The sequence below is a fragment of the Geotrypetes seraphini genome, chromosome 11 (genome assembly GCF_902459505.1).
Source record: "Geotrypetes seraphini chromosome 11, aGeoSer1.1, whole genome shotgun sequence".
Classification (NCBI taxonomy): Eukaryota; Metazoa; Chordata; class Amphibia; order Gymnophiona; family Dermophiidae; genus Geotrypetes; species Geotrypetes seraphini.
The window spans coordinates 66007386-66025022 of NC_047094.1; the positions used below are offsets into that span (position 1 = coordinate 66007386).

Sequence of the window (17637 nt, forward strand, 5' to 3'; positions counted from 1 at the left end):
GCCCTGTCCTTCCTGCACCTGCCTACTGTGTCATTCTGTTTATGCTTATCCAAGTTTGCATCTTGGATACCAGTCAGCCCTTTGGGCCCTGAAGAATATGTTTGTAGTGTTTACAGGGTACTATCTGAGCTCCTTTAGTAGATAAAGACAGATTGTTCACCCTCTCCAAGATAGGGAGAACGAGAGGGCACTCCCTAAAGCTGAAAGGGGATAGATTCCGTACAAACGTAAGGAAGTTCTTCTTCACCCAGAGAGTGGTAGACAACTGGAACACTCTTTTGGAGTCTCTTATAGGGGAAAACACCCTCCAGGGATTCAAGACAAAGTTGGACAAGTTCCTGCTAAACTGGAACGTACGCAGGTGAGGCTGGACTCATTTAGAGCACTGGTCTTTGACCTAATGGCCGCCGCATGAGCGGACTGCTGGGCAAGATGGACCACTGGTCTGACCCAGCAGCGGCAGTTCTTATGATGCTTCTGTTGGCTGTTACTTGTTCGTTGAGTGTACAAGTGTTAATATGTTTGAGCAGAACACTTGCCTTGTTTGGGAAATTTCCCATTTTGGTCCTTACTTCACATAATGTCGATGGAGCTCTTGTTTGGGTACTAACTGCAGGTGGCCGTAGAGCTCCCAGTGAAGTAGGAGGATCACAGAAAAAATCCAGAGTGGATTCCTTCTGCATGTGGCTCGTGGCCATGGGGAGATAACCCACTTGTCCAGAATGACACACCTATCTACTGGTTTTCCAGATATTATCAAGGTAAGGACATAATCTCCTTTTTTTTAGGTTGACTTCTATTGGGGAGGAGTTGAAACAGTTTGTGAAGGATTTGGGGGAGTCCAAGCCCCAGATGTTACTTCAGGATTCGTCATATTCATTCATAGGGAGTCTCAAAAACCAATCAACTTTGGGATCCCAGTTGCTACCTGCCAGGGTAGTAGTCATGAGCAGCTGGACTTCTTTACAGCCAAGTGCAACCCCTTTGAGGAGCATGGAAAACTGAGTTCAGAGGTTCTGGTTCCTCCAAGGCTCCAAAATTTGTCCATTGAGCCTCATTAGGTCCATTCTTGACATGCAGCTGATAGAGGGGCATCTCCAGCCCTTTTATCAAGAGTGGTCCCACAGCACCTTGGATGCTTGGTTCCTAGGTTTCATTCATGTGGACAATGCCTCAGAGCATCTTCTCCCATTCCTAATATTTTCGTCTCCCCTTGTGCTTCAAGCACAAAAAAGGCAGAGTCCATACTGGTGACTTTGGAGACAGAAGTGCTGCTGCCATAGGCTAAGCTGAGGGTACAGGCAATATTTCAGATATATTATGGTTCCCAAAAAAGGATCAGAAGGATCAGTGCTCAACTTTGGGTTTTATGTTTTCTCATGGAAATGCTTGAAATCCAGTGATTATGGTGTCTCTTCACATCTGATATATCTAAAATAATGGTCTTCACTGATTTTTAAGTCACAACTACTTTGAATCTACATGAGTTGAAGGCGAGCCATCAAATATTATCCCATATGGAGATGAGACACTGTTGACCAGTTACAGACTCCTTACCTGTCCACCTTAAAACATTTCATTGGGGATATCCTCAAGTAGGTGGTCATTTCCAAATACATTCTGTGTTTCTATGTCTATTGAGAAATGTCTTGTCCAAACATGTGGCTCTTCTTCCTTATTCCATTTCCCCTTTCTGTAGTGAGCTTGGATAGAGAAACACATAGCAGAAAAAAAATCCTGAATGATGATGGGGGCCACCCCACAGATCTTCAGGGGTTCCCCATTGGCTCCCTGGGCTTTGCTTTGAAGATTGATCTAAAGGATTATTAGTTCTGCACTTTTGTGTTCCTGAGTTGGGGTTTCCGTTCAAAACCTTCCATTTGGGTAGGCCACAGCCCCCTGCACCTTTTCTAAGATTCTGGTAATGGTGGCAGCCTTCTTGTTTCAAAGGGGATTCTAGTTCACTAGTATCTGGATGATTGGTTAGGGCAGTCAGAGCAGGAAGCATGGTCCGCCACCACCAGAGTTGTGGGCCTCCTAGAGTTGCTAGGTAGGTTCGTGAATTACAAAAAAAAATCAAGTTGCATCCAATCCAGTCCTTGAAGTATCTTCCTGCATCCTTTGACACTAGCATAGGCCAGGTGTTCATGATTGGTCAAGCAGCAGGCCCAGGTCAAGAGTCTCCTTGGCCACTAATCATTAACTGCACAGAGTTATCTCCAGTTCTCGGGGTCCCTGGTGGCTTCTCTGGAGCTGGTGCCATGGGCTAAAGTACATATTCAGTCCATACAGAGGGCATTTGTCTTGCTTACCCATAACATTGCAGGTTTGGACAAGCCTAACATAGCAGCTGATCAGTGAGAATCTGATCAAGAGGATGGATTTGGAACCTCCAGATTAGTTACTCTTATCCATTTCGAGTTTGTAGGACTGGGGAGTTCATTGTCTGAGTTAGGTAGCTCAGGAGAACTGGTCTCCTGTGGCATCCAGGTGGTCTGTAAATAGGCTCAAGACCAGAGCCATTTGGCAGTTTATCTGCACTGTGTTGATGCAACCACAGTGGCTTATGTCAACAGACAAGGAGGAGTGCACAGCATAGCAGGTGCTCAGGAAATGAACTGCCTTCTTGGCTGGGTGGAGCTCAACCTCACGGGGCTCACAGCAACTCACATTACAAGAGTGGATAACTCTCAAAGATGGAGTTTATCAGCCAGACTCTTGTTCTGGGAGAGTGGGAACTAAGTCAGGAGATCTTTCAAAAAGTTGTCAAGGGCTGGGATCAATCGTTTATGGATCTGGTAGTGAATCAATGTCAAATGCATTCAACTCTTCTGGTAGGAGTTCAATTCCTTGACAGTTGAACTTATGCAGCCTTGGTCAAAACATTAGCTGCTTTATGCTTTTCCCCTTTGGCTACTGATAGGTTAGATGATCCAACAAATAGAAAATCACCCTATGGTTGTGGTCCTAGTGGCATCCAACTGGCTGTACAGGCCATGGTATGTGAATCTCATGAGGCTTGCAGTGACCGAGTCTCTCCAGCTCCCTCTCAGCCCAAGACTTGCATGAGGGTCTTATCCTGATGGCTTAATTCTATCTTATGGCTTCACACTTGAAAGGGTGCAGTTTGTGCAGAAGTGGTATGCCCCAGCAGTCATCACCTTTTGAAGCCTGTAATCTAACAGCACTTTGAGGAGCTCTGCACAGTCATAGTGGACCTTTTCCTCAAGGCTGATCTTTTCTCTGTCATATTTCTTCTGTAGAAGGATCTCTTAAGGGCCTGACTGTTAACTTGATGAAAGTGCAGCTGGAAACAATTTCTTGTTTTGGAAATTGGCTGCAGGGCTCTTTGCTGAGGTTGGTTTTTTTTTTTAAAAAGGTGTGGAGGTGACTGACTAGACCCCTGTTTAAGGCTATGGTTCCTTAATGGTCTCAAATTTAGTTTTGAATGTCTTGATGGTGCTGCCTTTCTAACTGTTCAAAGTACTGTTGAGCCATGTTTCTCTGAAGGATGCCTCTTAAGGTGCTTTTCTCAGTGGCTATTTGTTCAGTTCACTACATTTGAGAACTGCAAGCAAGCCTTGTCATGCAGGGATCTTTATTGGTTTTGTTTTGCTGGTTGCAGTTATCTTCCATGAAGTACCATCTTTTCTCTCCAAGGTAGTCTCCCCTTTTCCCATGAGTCAGGCTGTAACCTTGCATGCATCCTCCAAGAAGTAAGCTGACAAAAAGTGCTCATTTATTTATTTAATTTTCTATACCATTCTCCCAAGGGAGCTCAGAACGGTTTACATGAATTTATTTAGGTACTCAAGCATTTTTCCCTGTCTGTCCTGCTGGACTCTCAATATATCTAATGTACCTGGGGCAATGGGGGGATTAAGTGACTTGCCCAGGGTCACAAGGAGCAGCATGGGTTTGAACCCACAATCTTGGGATGCTGAGGCTGTAGCTCTAACCACTGCACCACACTCTCCTGTTCTGAGCTTGTTAGGGAGGATGGGATATAAAACGAACCAAATAAATAAATTGCTCAAGTTAAATGTTCACTGGGTTTTCTTATGAGGATTACAGATTCCTTTTACAGGTCAGCACCTCTTCATCTTGTTTCACAGACCATATTGAGCAGAAACTGTGTCAAAGGCTTCTTTGGCTTGCATGTTGAAGGAGGCCATTGCTTCAGTCTTTTTTATGAAGAGCTTCGGTTCGCTCCACTAGATCATAAGAATCTTCGTGGGAAGAATATCAGACCATTCCTCTGCAGGCTATCTGGTCTTTGCTGTATTCTTTTGTGAAGCATTACAGACTAGAAGTACAAGCAAGAGAGGACACTGCCTTTGGAGCTAGCGTACTTTGAACAGCCATGATTTCTTGTTACCCTAAGTGATAGAGGTGTTTGGGTACATCCCATTTGTCTAGCAGGATGATAAGGAAGCTGAAATTTTAATCTTACCTGCTAATTTCCTTTCCTTGAATTCTGCTAGACAAGTCCAGGGCCCACCCTGGAAGCCATTAATACTGTACTGCAGTGCTTGTTTCTTATCTAGCCTTTTTTTTTTTTGTTCTGTTACAAATTCATCTCTTGTTTTCTGATTGTGAGTGTGTTATGTGGTTTTTCCTTATTATTTTATAGTATTTTTCAAGACTACCATCCATTTCCTTGGTTCTAGGTGGTGATGTTTTTAATTTAGTATATTTTGGGGACTATTTGAATTTATCAAGCTTTGTTATAAATTACTGGGCTGTTGTCTTATTGGCATAGTGGCTTATAGCCAGTGGTGATGTCACTGCAAAGTTATGTTCTCTGCCTTCATCTGCTGGCAAGTTAGCATAAGCCTATTCATCTGGACTGGTCTAGTGGACTTCAAGGAAAGGAAATAAACAGGTAAGATTAAATTTCAAATAACCATAAATCCCTGATGATAAGGAGCATGCTAAAACAGAGGCTTCAGTTTTGATTAAGAAGACATTTAGATATAGATACCTTTTATTTCCTCAGTTTTTGTAAAGCAGTGAATACTAAACTTAGACAGTTTTAATCATGGATCTAGAAGACCCAGCCTTTGTTTACTAGCACTTATTGTATCATATCCTTGTGAAGCTTGACTCTAGCTTCATAAGACTTGATGGGTCTGTTGTCTTTCACTCTATAGAATTTCATACTTTGTGATATCCACTCTCTGGTGTCATGTTGATCGTCTATCTTCATCCCCTTAAAACACTTTTAGCTTATATGTATTTTTGTATTGTGTAGAATCTCTTCAGAGTTTAACAAAACCCAATATAAAGGTAGAATATAGAATATTCCAAAACCATATATTGTTCCCACCCTTCAAAAAATGTGTCTACAAGATAAGTGGGAACGGACAATGAGCGAGCCAGCAGGGTAAAATCAAGCCTTCTTTATTTAAATCTAGGATGTACAGTAATAAAGACTGAAATAAAGAAGGCTTGATTTTACCCTGCTGGCTATGGTGGATTGCTCATTGTCCGTTCCCACTGTCTTCTTTGCTGCATCGTGCCTGTGGGTTCCCATCCTGTTGGACTTTTTGGTAGTATTTTTACAAGATAAGTGCCATTTTGTGCTTATTATAGACAAAAATGTTTATTTTGTCACAATCTTGTTTCAAATAGATATTTTAGACCTATGAACATTTATTTCACTATTTGCTGGCTTTCACTGATATTTGGATAATTTAATAGACACCTGCTTTGTTTATTTGGAGCAAAATGATGTAAAGTGATATGAGCATAACTGTGGAGCCAGTTTAAATTGGCTATTCATTGAGAGCTGATTTGACCAGAACAAATAGTGGTATGGTCACTGAACTTGAAGCATCCATGTACAATGTACATGTTATGACTTCATGGTAGTTTTGGTGCTGTATCTTATTACTGCAATAGTGGACACATTTTTTGAAGTGTGGGAATAATATATGTTTTCGGGATATTATATGCATTATAAGCTATTTTCTTCCAAAGATTTTTTTTAATTGCAGGATCTGTCTTTATTTTGCAAATCTAGAAAGGTGTGTCAGAAAGACAGAAGCGAGATCTTGAACATTTGAGGAGGACAGCAAAAGTACGGGAAGAAAGACCAAAGAGACGGTTAGTGATCACAGTAATGAAAGAAGTTTATTTATTTACTAGCTTTATAGCCCGTTACATTAACGGGTGCTAGAATATATGTGTGTCTGTCTTTATTTCTTTCTCTCTCTGTCTCCTTAGCCGCTTTTTCCTGTCCATTCTCCCTTATTTTTACCTCCCCTGTGTCCACCACCCCCCCTTCACTGCTCCCCTTATCCAGCAGCAGCCCTTCTCCCTTTGTTTTACTTCCCTCCTGTCCATCAGCACCTCTTCCTGCTCCCCCTGTCCAGCAGTAAGCCTCCCTTCATTTTTCCCCCATGTCCATCATCACCTCTTCCTGCTCCCTCTATCCAGCAGTAGGCCTTCCTTCATTTCCCCCCCTGTCCATCAGCACCTCTTCCTGCTCCCCATGTCCAGCAATAGGCCTCCCTTCATTTCCCCCCGTCCATCATCACCTCTTCCTGCTCCCTGTCCAGCAGTAGGCCTCCCTTCATTTCCCCCCCTGTCCATCAGCACCTCTTCCTGCTCCCCCTGTCCATCAGTATGCTTCCCTTCATTTCCCCCCTGTCCATCAGCACCTCTTCCTGCTCCCCCTGTCCAGCAGTAGGCCTCCCTTCATTTTACCTCCCTGCCCATCAGCACCTCTTCCTGTTCCCCCTGTCAAGCAATAAGCCTCCCTTCCTTCCCCCCCGTCCATCATCACCTCTTCCTGCTCCCTCTGTCCAGAAATAGGCCTCCCTTCATTTCCCCCCCTGTCCATCAGCACCCCTTCCTGCTCCCCCTGTCCACGGGAGTTAGTACAGGGCCGGTGTCTGCCATTCTCCCCAGAGTCCTTGCGCCCCCCCCTTCCCTTCCCATGGACCTGACTACCTACCCGGCGATTCAAGCAGCGTGTGCAGCAGTCTTCACACGCTGCTTCGGGTCCTTCTACTGCCCTGATTTACTCTGGCACGTCCCTGATGACATCATCAGAGACGCGGCAGAGCAAATCAGGGAAGTAGAAGGGCCCGAAGCAGCGTGTGAAGACTGCTGCACACTCTGCTTGAATCGCCAAGGTAGTCGGGTCCGCAGGAAGGGGAGTGAGCAGAAAAGGACTCTGACTCCTGTGGTCTGTCGCGGAGGGTGGCCAGGCTCCATTTCAGCCGCAGGGAAGGCTCACTGCCCCAGCTCCTTACCCGTCCGCAGCCGCGGCCAGGTCTCCCGCGCTTTCTCAGTGGCCCGGCTCGCTCGGTTGTTTTTTTTTGTTTTGTTTACCTGGCCACTCCGCTTCCTGCATTCGCTGCTCTCCGTCAGTGACGTAATAAGCGTGCATGCGCACTTGTCTTGCCATATCCCGACAGAAAAGGGATCAGGGAACATGCGAGGCAAGTGCGCATGCGCGGCTAGCATTTTATTATTTAAGATTGGGATTTATTAACTGCTTTTCCAGTGCAATAGGTGAGACATTCTAGACAATAGGGTTATTTCCTCATACTTGCATGCTGCAGAAGGAATTCACTCTGGATTTTTCACTTTTCCTCCAGTGTATTTCACAGTTTAGTGCCCTCTATAGTCTTTTCCTTCTTTACACATGACTGCAGCTGTGTGTGTTCTGCTCTCCTCATTTTATTGTTTTAAATTTGATGTAGTTATGTCCCCTTTGCAGGTATTTTTACATTTACATAGAAACATAGAAACAGACGGCAGAAAAGGGCCAAGGCCCATCTAGTCTGCCCATACCAATGTCCCACCCCCTAACTCCCTCCCCGAAGAGATCCCACGTGCCAATCCCATTTTTTCTTAAAATCTGACACGCTGCTGGCCTCAATCACCTCCAGTGGGAGACTATTCCAGCGATCAACCACTCTTTCGGTGAAGAAATATTTTCTGGTGTCACCATGAAATTTCCCACCCCTGAGTTTCAACAGATGCCCTCTTGTTGCCATGGGACCTTTTAGAAAAAAGATATCTTCCTCCACCTGGATACGGCCCGTGACATATTTGAACGTCTCGATCATGTCCCCCCTCTCTCTGCGTTCCTCGAGTGAATATAGATGCAACTTATCCAGCCGTTCCCCATACGGGAGATCCTTGAGTCCTGAGACCATCCGGCAAAATTGAAACTCTGCCTGCTTGAGAATTCACAGACTTTTGTCTTTAGCTGACAGCAAGAGGGATGCTGTCCAGACTTTTGCTCAGAGTGTCACATACATGATTATCTCCCAGGTGGTGAGAAATTATATGTGTGTGCTTACTGCAAAGAGCTCCTAGCTCTCAGAGAATGTTCTCTTGACATTAGAGTAGCAGACTTGGAGGGGCTGAGGAAGAGTACATAAGAGACCTACAGGGATGTTGTAGAAAAGTCCCACCGTCAATCTGGCAGCCCCTGTACTGTCTTGAAAGATGGGGGGGGGGTAGGTTCTCCTAAAATGAGAACATCACCATAGTGAAGTAAGAAATAATCTTATAGCCAGGACCTGCCCAAGAGGGAAGGGTTAGGACAGCTGTTATAGTTGGTAATTCGATCATTAAGCATGTAGATTGCTGGGTGACTGGTGGGCGTGGATCACCTAGTCACTTACCTTCCTGGTGTGAAGGTCCTGAACCTCAAGTGTCAGAATTTTAGATAGTGCTGGGGAAGATCCGGCTGTCTTGGTACATGTAATTACCAATGACATAGGAAAATGTGGGAGGGAGGTTCTGGAAGCAGGTTCTGGAAGCCAAATTTAGGCTCTTAGCTAGAAAGCTGAAATCCAGATACTCTGGGATAGCATTTTCAGAAATGCTCCCCATTCCATGCGCAGGACCCAAGAGGCAGGCAGAGCTCTGAACTCTCAATGTGTGGTTCAGACAATGGTACATGAATGAGGAATTTAGATTTGTTAGGAACTGGGCAACCTTCTGAGAAAGGGGGAGCCTATTCAGAAAGGATGGACTCCACCTTAACTGGAATGGAATCAGACTGTTGACACTAATGTTTAAAAAGGAGATAGAGAAGCTTATAAAATAAGGTAGGGGAAGCAGACAGTCACCCAGGATCAGATAGTTTGGTGTGGAGTATCCTTGAAGCAGGATATTTAGGGAGTCCCAATAGAGTGGTTTCAGTAATAGTGAAAGAAAGCCAGGAGTGCTGATAGAGTAAAGAACTCAAATTATATCTGTCATAAATAGTGGAGTGCTGCAGGGATCTGTACTGTGACCGGTGCTATTAACATATTTATATTTGATCTGGAAATAGTAACAATAGGTGAGGTGATTAAATTTGCAGTTGACACTAAACGGTTCAAAGTTGTTAAAACATATGCAGACTCTGAAAAATTGCAGGTAAACCTTAGGAAATTGGAAGACTGAGCATCCAAATGGCAGATAAAATTTAATATGGACAAATGCAAAGTGATGCATATTTGGAAGAATAACCCAAATCATAGTCACCAGATGCCAGGGTCCACCTTGGGAATCAGCGCCCAATAAAAAATCTGGGTGTCATTGTAGACAGTATGCTGAAACCGTCCACCAAATATGTGTCGGCGGCCAAAAAAGCAAACAAGGTATGGTAAACAAGATTAAGAATATTATAATGCCTCTGTGTGATCTCACCTTAAGTATTGCGTTCAGTTCTGGTCATCTTATCTCAAAAAAGATATAGCGGAAATAGAAAAGGTTCAAAGAAGAGCGACTAAGATGATAAAGGGGATGGAACTCTTTTCGTAAGAGGAGAGACTAAAAAGGTTAGGACTCTTCAACTTGGAAAAGAGAGAGCTGAGGGGAGATATGATTGAAGTCTACAGAATCTTGAGCGGTGTAGAATAGGTATAAGTGGATTGATTTTTTTTTTTTTTTTGCCTCCATCAAAAATTACAAAGACTAGGGGACACTCGATGAAGTTACAAGGAAATACTTTTAAAATCAATAGGAGGAAATATTTTTTCACTCGGAGAATAGTTAAGCTCTGGAATGCAATGCCAGAGGATATGGTAAGAGCAGTTAATGTAGCTAGTTTAAAAAAAAAAAGATTTGTACACATTTCTGGAATAAAAGTCCATAGTCTGCTATTGAGACAGACATAGGGGAAGCTACTGCTTGCCCTGGATAAGTAGCACAGAATGCTGCTACTATTTGGGTTTTTGCGAGGTACTTGTGACCTGAATTGCCAGGTACTTGTGACCTGAATTGGCCACTGTGAAGATGGGATACTTGGTCCGACCCAGTAAGACTATTCTTATGTTCCTCAAAAGTGCATGGTTCAAAGGATATGTGAAAAACTTACCCTGGGAGAGGTCGCCAAAGACAGAATATGCAGATATGAACAACTCCAAATTGACTGTAACATCTGCTAATAAGCAGTTTGTCTATATAAATTAAAGCATACTTTAACATGTCTATGCAAATGCCAGAATTCTGGAAAAAATAAGTTTAGAGAACATAAGAACATAAGAAGTTGCCTCCGCTGAGGCAGACCATAGGTCCATCCTGCCCAGCGGTCCGCTCCCGCGGCGGCCCATCAGGCCCATCGCCTGAGTAGTGGTCTATATCTATCTATACCCTTCAATCCCTTTTTCTTCTAGGAATCTATCCAAACTTTCTTTGAAACCATTTAATGTTTTCTTGTCTATAACAGCCTCTGGAAGCACGTTCCATGTATCCACCACCCTCTGAGTGAAAAAGAACTTCCTAGCGTTTGTTCTAAACCTGTCCCCTTTCAATTTCTCCGAGTGCCCCCTTGTACCTGTGGTGGTCCTTAATTTGAAAAATCTGTCCCTGTCTACTTTTTCTATGCCCTTCAGGATCTTGAAGGTTTCTATCATGTCTCCTCTAAGTCTCCGCTTTTCCAGTGAGAAAAGTCCCAACTGCTTCAACCTGTCGGTATATGGGAGATTTTCCATTCCCTTTATCAGTTTAGTTGCTCTTCTCTGTACTCCCTCAAGTACTGCCATGTCCTTCTTGAGGTACGGCGACCAGTACTGGACACAGTACTCCAGATGCGGCCGCACCATTGCACGATACAGCGGCATGATGACTTCCTTCGTCCTGGTCGTAATACCCTTCTTAATGATACCCAACATTCTGTTAGCTTTCTTTGAGGCTGTAGCGCACTGCGCCGATGTCTTCAGTGTTGCGTCTACCATCACTCCCAGGTCTCTCTCCAGGTTACTGACCCCTAGCGGTGTTCCCCCCATTCTGTATGTGAACATCGGGTTCTTTTTCCCCACGTGCATGACCTTGCATTTCCCTATGTTGAAGCTCATTTGCCATTTTTCGGCCCACTTTTCCAGCTGCGTTAGATCCTTTTGGAGATTTTCGCAGTCTCCCCTGGTTTGAGCCCTGCTGTATAGTTTGGTGTCATCTGCAAATTTAATAACCTCACACTTGGTTCCCGCCTCTAGGTCGTTTATGTAGATATTGAACAGGAGCGGTCCCAGCACCGACCCCTGCGGAACTCCGCTCGTGACCCCTTTCCAGTCTGAGTAATGGCCCTTTACGCCAACCCTCTGTTCCCTGTTCGCCAGCAAGTTTTTGATCCATCGGTGGATCACCCCTTGTACCCCGTGGTTCCATATCTTCTTAAGCAGCCTTTCGTGTGGTACCTTGTCGAAGGCTTTTTGGAAGTCAAGGTAAATGATATCTATAGATTCCCCTTTATCCACCTGGCTGTTTACCCCCTCGAAGAAGTGCAATAAGTTTGTGAGGCATGACCTACCCTTGCAGAAGCCATGCTGACTCGGTTTTAGCTGCTCATTGTTTTCGATGTGTTCACAGATGATGTCCTTAATCAGTGCCTCCATCATCTTTCCTGGGACTGAGGTCAGGCTCACTGGCCTGTAGTTTCCTGGGTCTCCCCTTGAGCCCTTCTTGAAGATGGGCGTGACATTTGCTATTTTCCAGTCCTTCGGGATCTCTCCGGTTTTTAAGGATAGGCTGTATATTTGTCGAAGTGGCTCCGCTATTTCGTTTTTTAGTTCCTTGAGTACCCTTGGGTGAATGCCGTCCGGACCTGGAGATTTGTCGCTCTTTAGTCTGTCTATCTGCTTGAGTACATCTTCTTGGCTTACCTCTAAATTGACCAGTTTTACATCTTGGTCTCCTTTTCCGCTCTCTTCAGGTTCTGGGATGTTAGTTATATCTTCCCTCGTGAAAACTGACGTGAAGAACTCATTTAACCTGTCAGCTATTTCTTTCTCTTCCTTTACCACTCCCTTCCTGTCTCCATCATCCAATGGTCCCACTTCTTCTCTTGCCGGTTGCTTCCCCTTGACGTATCTGAAGAAAGACTTGAAGTTTGTTGCTTTCTCTGCCAGTCTCTCTTCATATTCTCTTTTTGCTTTTCTAACCGCTCGGTGACACTCCTTCTGGTGTTCTTTGTGCACTTTTTGGTTCTCCTCTGTTTTGTCTTTTTTCCATTTTCTGAACGATGCTTTCTTGTCGCTTATCGCCTTCTTCACTGCATTTGTTATCCACACTGGGTTTTTTGTTCTGTTTTTTTTGCACCCTTTCCTGAACTTGGGGATGCACAGGTTTTGCGCTTCGTGCACAGTTCCCTTGAGTAAGGTCCAGGCTTTTTCTACGGAATCCATCTTCCCTATGTTACCTTTGAGTTTTTTTCCCACCATTTCCCTCATGGCATCATAATTTCCTTTTTTGAAGTTGAGTGCTGTCGTTGTGGTTCTTTTCCCCTTTGATGATCCAATTTCTAGCCTGCACTGGATCGTGTTGTGATCACTGTTACCTAGCGGGGCTAATACTGTCACCTCCTTTGCTGGCCCCTCTAGTCCGTTGAAGATTAGGTCAAGAGTGGCGTCACCCCGTGTTGGTTCCTTGACCAGTTGCTCCATGAAGCAGTCCCTCATGACCTCTAGGAATTTGGTCTCCCTTGCGCAGTTTGAGTGCCCAATACTCCAGTCTATCCCTGGATAGTTGAAGTCCCCCATCACCATCACCTTTCCGCTTCTGCATACCTGCCTCAGTTCTGCCTCCAGGTCCTGGTCGATTTCTTCAGGTTGTCCTGGTGGGCGGTAGTACAGACCCATTTTAATGTCTGCCCCAGTTCCTCCCTGTAGCTTAACCCATAGTGATTCCAAGCCATCCGCCTGAACTGTTGTTTCCATCCTGGTTGAGGGTATGGAGTCTTTTACGTACAGCGCTATTCCTCCACCCTTTTTATGTGCCCTGTCTCTCCTGTATAGTTTGTACCCTGGTATGGCCACATCCCATTGATTTTCCTCAGTCCACCATGTTTCTGTGACTCCAATTATGTCTAGGTCCTTTTTGCTAGCAGTGATTTCTAGTTCTCCCATTTTGGCCCTCAGGCTCCTAGCATTTGTGTACAGGCAGTTTAAGACCCAGTTTTTTGCCCTCTCTTTTTGTTCTCCTCGTGTTTTGGTACTCCTGCAGTCCTCCTCATGGTTTGCCAGCCCTCGAGTTTCATCCTCCTCCTGCTGCTGTGTGTCTGTGACGTCCTCAGCCTGTTTCCCTTGCACCACTTGTTCTTGTAATTTTCTCTCAGTTCTGGTCTCTATTTCACAAGGTCCTTGCTCCTCTGGCTCCTGTTGTTCCATGTTGGTGCCTCTTACGAGTTCCATTTGTGCCCTCGGTCCCTGCAATGCGTCCTTAGGTCCTTTTTCAAAACATACACACTCCGTTCCAAGTCCTCCCTTACAATATCCCGGGTCAGTATCCTTATCAGGTATTGATGTCCGATGTCCTTTTTCAAAACATACACACTCAGTCCCAAGCTTTCCTTCCCAATGTCCCAGGTCAGTATCCTTGTCAGGTACTGATGTCCGATGTGTCGAGGTCAGTTCGACTATCGGCTTTCCCCTTCTCTTCAGTTTAAAGCCAAGTCTATGGCGTTCTGGACGTTGCGTGCCAGCATCCTCGTCCCAGCTGTGCTAAGGTGTAGTCCATCTCTTCTGTAGAGCTTGTTCTTCCCCAGGAAAGTAGTCCAGTTCCTAACAAAGTGGAAACCCTCCTCATCGCACCATCTCCTCAGCCAAGCATTAATTGCTTGTAGTTCGCTCTGTCTCCTTGTGTCCGCTCTCGGTACTGGCAGGATCTCTGAGAAGGCTATCCTCCTTGTCCTTAGTCTCAGTTTCCTCCCCAGGATCCTGAACTGGTCAGTTAGTGTAGTCCTGTTGAAGTTTCTCCTGCTGATGTCGTTTGTTCCTATGTGGATCACTATTGCTGTCTCCTCCGTCTCGGCTCCCTCCAGGATCCTCTCGATATTGTTGATGACGTCCTTTGTTCTTGCCCCCGGGAGACATGTTACCAGTCGGTCCTCTCTCCCTCCGGATATGTGACTATCTACTCCTCTCAGGATTGAGTCTCCAACCACGATTGCTGATTTCCCCTTCTTTAACTGTCTCTCTGGTCTCAGATCTGTGTCATATGTGCAGTCCATTCGTCCGTCGTCTGGGTTCAGCTGTGTCTCCGCCCCTGGTCTCAGGTCTGTGTCCTCTGCGCAGTCCGCTAGTCCATTCTCCTGGCTCTGATGGGTCTCCTCCTCCTCTGTCTGCCCAGGTCCTCCGCAAGGTCCTATTCCCATGGTGTCTGGTAGTTCCTGTTGTCCAACTGTCGGTTCTCTCCTGGTGTGTTGGTGGTCTCGTGCCTCCACCATCCTGCAGGCCTCCTCAATGAACATCTCGAGCTCCCTAACTTGTTCCGCGATGTGGCTCCCTCTGGTGGTGTCTTTATGGCATTAAAGAATGATATTTTGGCATAATAAAAAATTAATGTATTTATTGGAGAAAAAGCAATGTACAGCAAGTATAGTTAACTTAAAACTTACAATTTTGTTAAGAATATAATAGTAAAATGACCAAACGTAAACATAAAGTAATATCTGAGACCTGGTAGAAAAAAGGGTACAAAATGGGATGTTTATTTGTTTATTCATTTATATACCGCCTTTAACCAGGGCAGATTACAAACTTACATACAAAAACTATGGCCTAGATTCACTAAACTCACTGATCCGATCCGTGGGCGATCCGTGGCCGAGTCTCCTTGGATGACCGATTCACTGCGAGTCCTCATGCAACTTAATGCAATTGGCGCACGCCCTACAGCAACCCCACAGATCGCTGCAGAGCGATCCAGACGCTTGCGCAGTCATCTTCATTGCCTGTAGATGTGGTCCGCTCTCCTCACAAGCGAGATCAACACAAGGGGGGGTATTAATGGAGCAGAACACGCTGTAGCCAGGAACGGAACACGCTTTTAATCCGTGGGTTAAAACCACAGGCTTGAACTGCAGGGAAGGGCGGCAGAGAGCAGAAGAGTCATCAGGGACAGGGTAGCAGAGAGCAGGAAAGTTGGCAGAGACAGGGTGGCAGAGAGCAGGAGAGTCGGTAGAACTTGCCTTCTTGTGCTTTTTGCACTAGGGAGATGTATTTAAAATATTTTATTTTGTTGGTTTTATTTTTGTTTTGATACTGGGATTTCAGAGGTGCAGGGCTGGGATTTCAGGGCGGCAGAGAGCAGGACAGTCGGCAAGGACATGAGCGACTGGTCCTCAGCAGTCGCTTCTTTTTGGATTTGCCAGCCCAATTGGCGTTCCTTCTTCTGTTTAGTGAATCGCTGCCTTCCTACTTTGCATGACCGGATCGGATTGGGTGCGGATTGGATTGGGCAAGAAAGTTAGTGAATCGCATCAGGGTCGCAAACTGGTCGGAACACGATCAGTGAGCTTAGTGAATCTAGCCCTATAACATTACATCAAACATTACATACACCATCAACAAAACCTACTCCATCAACAAAACCTACTCCCACAATACAAAAACTCCCATAATACAAGAAGTACAAACCTTAAATACTTGGGTATTAACATGAAAAGGCAGAGCAAATTGGAGGGCTGACACTATTAAGGATTTTATAGAGCTGCACAAGATGAAAGTTCTACTCTGAAATCTTTTATGGATAGAAATTCCAAGGGTAATAGGGAAGGGTTTAGTAGTAGGGGTATACTACTGTTCACCTGTCCAGAATGTGGAGACAGACTGCAAAATTCTAACAGATCTAACTCTCCTTCAATCTATGCAGAATTCAGTTGCACAACTTATATTCCACAAGAGCCACCATTCTCATATTACACCTCTATTCAAATCGCTTCACTGACTCTCCAGCCATTTCTGAATACAGTTCAAACTCCTCTTACAGACCCACAAGTGCACTCACTCTGGAGCCCCTCAATATCTATCCACACTTCCAGTGCAATAGGGTTGGTTTGCTTAACCATAGGGTTAGTCATCTGTGCTTTCAAGCATACTTGCAGAAGATGTTAATCACTGCTCTTCAACTCCTTCTCCATGGTTTCTGCTGCCCCCTTCAGTTCTTCCTTTTGCAGGTGAGCATTAAGGTGTCTCTGATCTGCTCTATTTTTTCTTTATTGTTTTGCAGTGTGTCTTTTTCATTTTTTTTAATTTGTGGATTTTTTTGCATGGCTTCAAGGGACTTCTTTGCCTGTTTGGAGTCTGCAGCTGATAAGTGTATCCTTCAAGGTCCAAGTTTCCAAGTTTATTAGTTTTTAATATCCCGACCATCAAACAATTGTCTGGCCGGTTAACAATAAAATTAATAAAGAGTTTAAATGTAGTAGAATGTGCATAAAGATGTCTAAAATTAAACGTAAATGACAAAGACTTGACGTACTGGAGTGTGAGGGCAATAGGGGAGGAAAGGGAAAAAGTTACATTGTATAGATGAGATGGGAAAAGTGGGGGGGGGGGATTGAACGAAGGGAAGGGGAAGCGTGAAAATGATGGATGCTTGCCTGATGAGAGAAAGAAAAAAGAGAGAAAAAAACCCAAAACATTTAGGTTTGATTAAAAGCGTCCCGAAATAAGAAAGTCTTTAGATTGGTCTTGAATTTGGCTAATTGTTGTTCGTCGCGGAGGTATTGTGGAAGTGAGTTCCATAATGTAGGGGCGGTTATAGCGAAATTTGTTTTGCGAGTATAATAGAAGTCTTTTAGGGATGGAATATAGAGAAGTTTGTGGTCTGATGATCTTAATGTACGAGTGGAACTTTGAGGAATAAGGAGTTTGTCGAGAAATGTAGGTTGATGTAAGAGTTTGATTTTGAAAGTGAGTAGAATAATTTTATAAGTGATACGGTGGGAAATGGGAAGCCAGTGGGCTTCCTTTAAGAGAGGAGTGACATGATCAAATTTGCTTTTCTTATAGATAAGTTTTATTGCGGTATTTTGTATCAGTTGAAGGCGTCGTAATTCTTTTTGAGGGAGGCCATTAAGGAGAGAGTTGCAGTAGTCTAGGTGAGAAATTACTAAAGAGTGGGTCAAGATGGTAATAGAGTCAGTATTCAGAATGGAAATTAATGATCTGATGATGCGGAGTTTAAAGAAGCAGACTTTTACGATAGAGCTAATATGATCGTGAAAGGAGAGATCTCTATTAATAATGACGCCAAGTAATTTAATTTTAGATTCCATATGTAGTGGGATAGATTTGATGGAGATAGTTCCTAGTAATGATACCTGTACAACCAGCCTGCTGAAGATTTGTGGAGTACAGGGTTCCAGGCCCTTGGCACTTGTTTGCTTCCTTGACTTGATCG

General features: G+C 44.5%; 1 protein-coding gene across 2 annotated transcripts in view; it reads left to right on the top strand.

The window, feature by feature from the left end:
* LOC117369344 (serine/arginine repetitive matrix protein 1-like) overlaps positions 1–17637 on the top strand; it is a 137529-nt gene that overhangs the window by 92462 nt on the left and 27430 nt on the right. For both annotated transcript variants that reach the window (XM_033963807.1, XM_033963808.1), the window contains one exon: positions 6026–6108. In XM_033963807.1, the coding sequence (XP_033819698.1) occupies positions 6026–6108 (83 nt within the window). The remainder of the gene's footprint in view (positions 1–6025; positions 6109–17637) is intronic.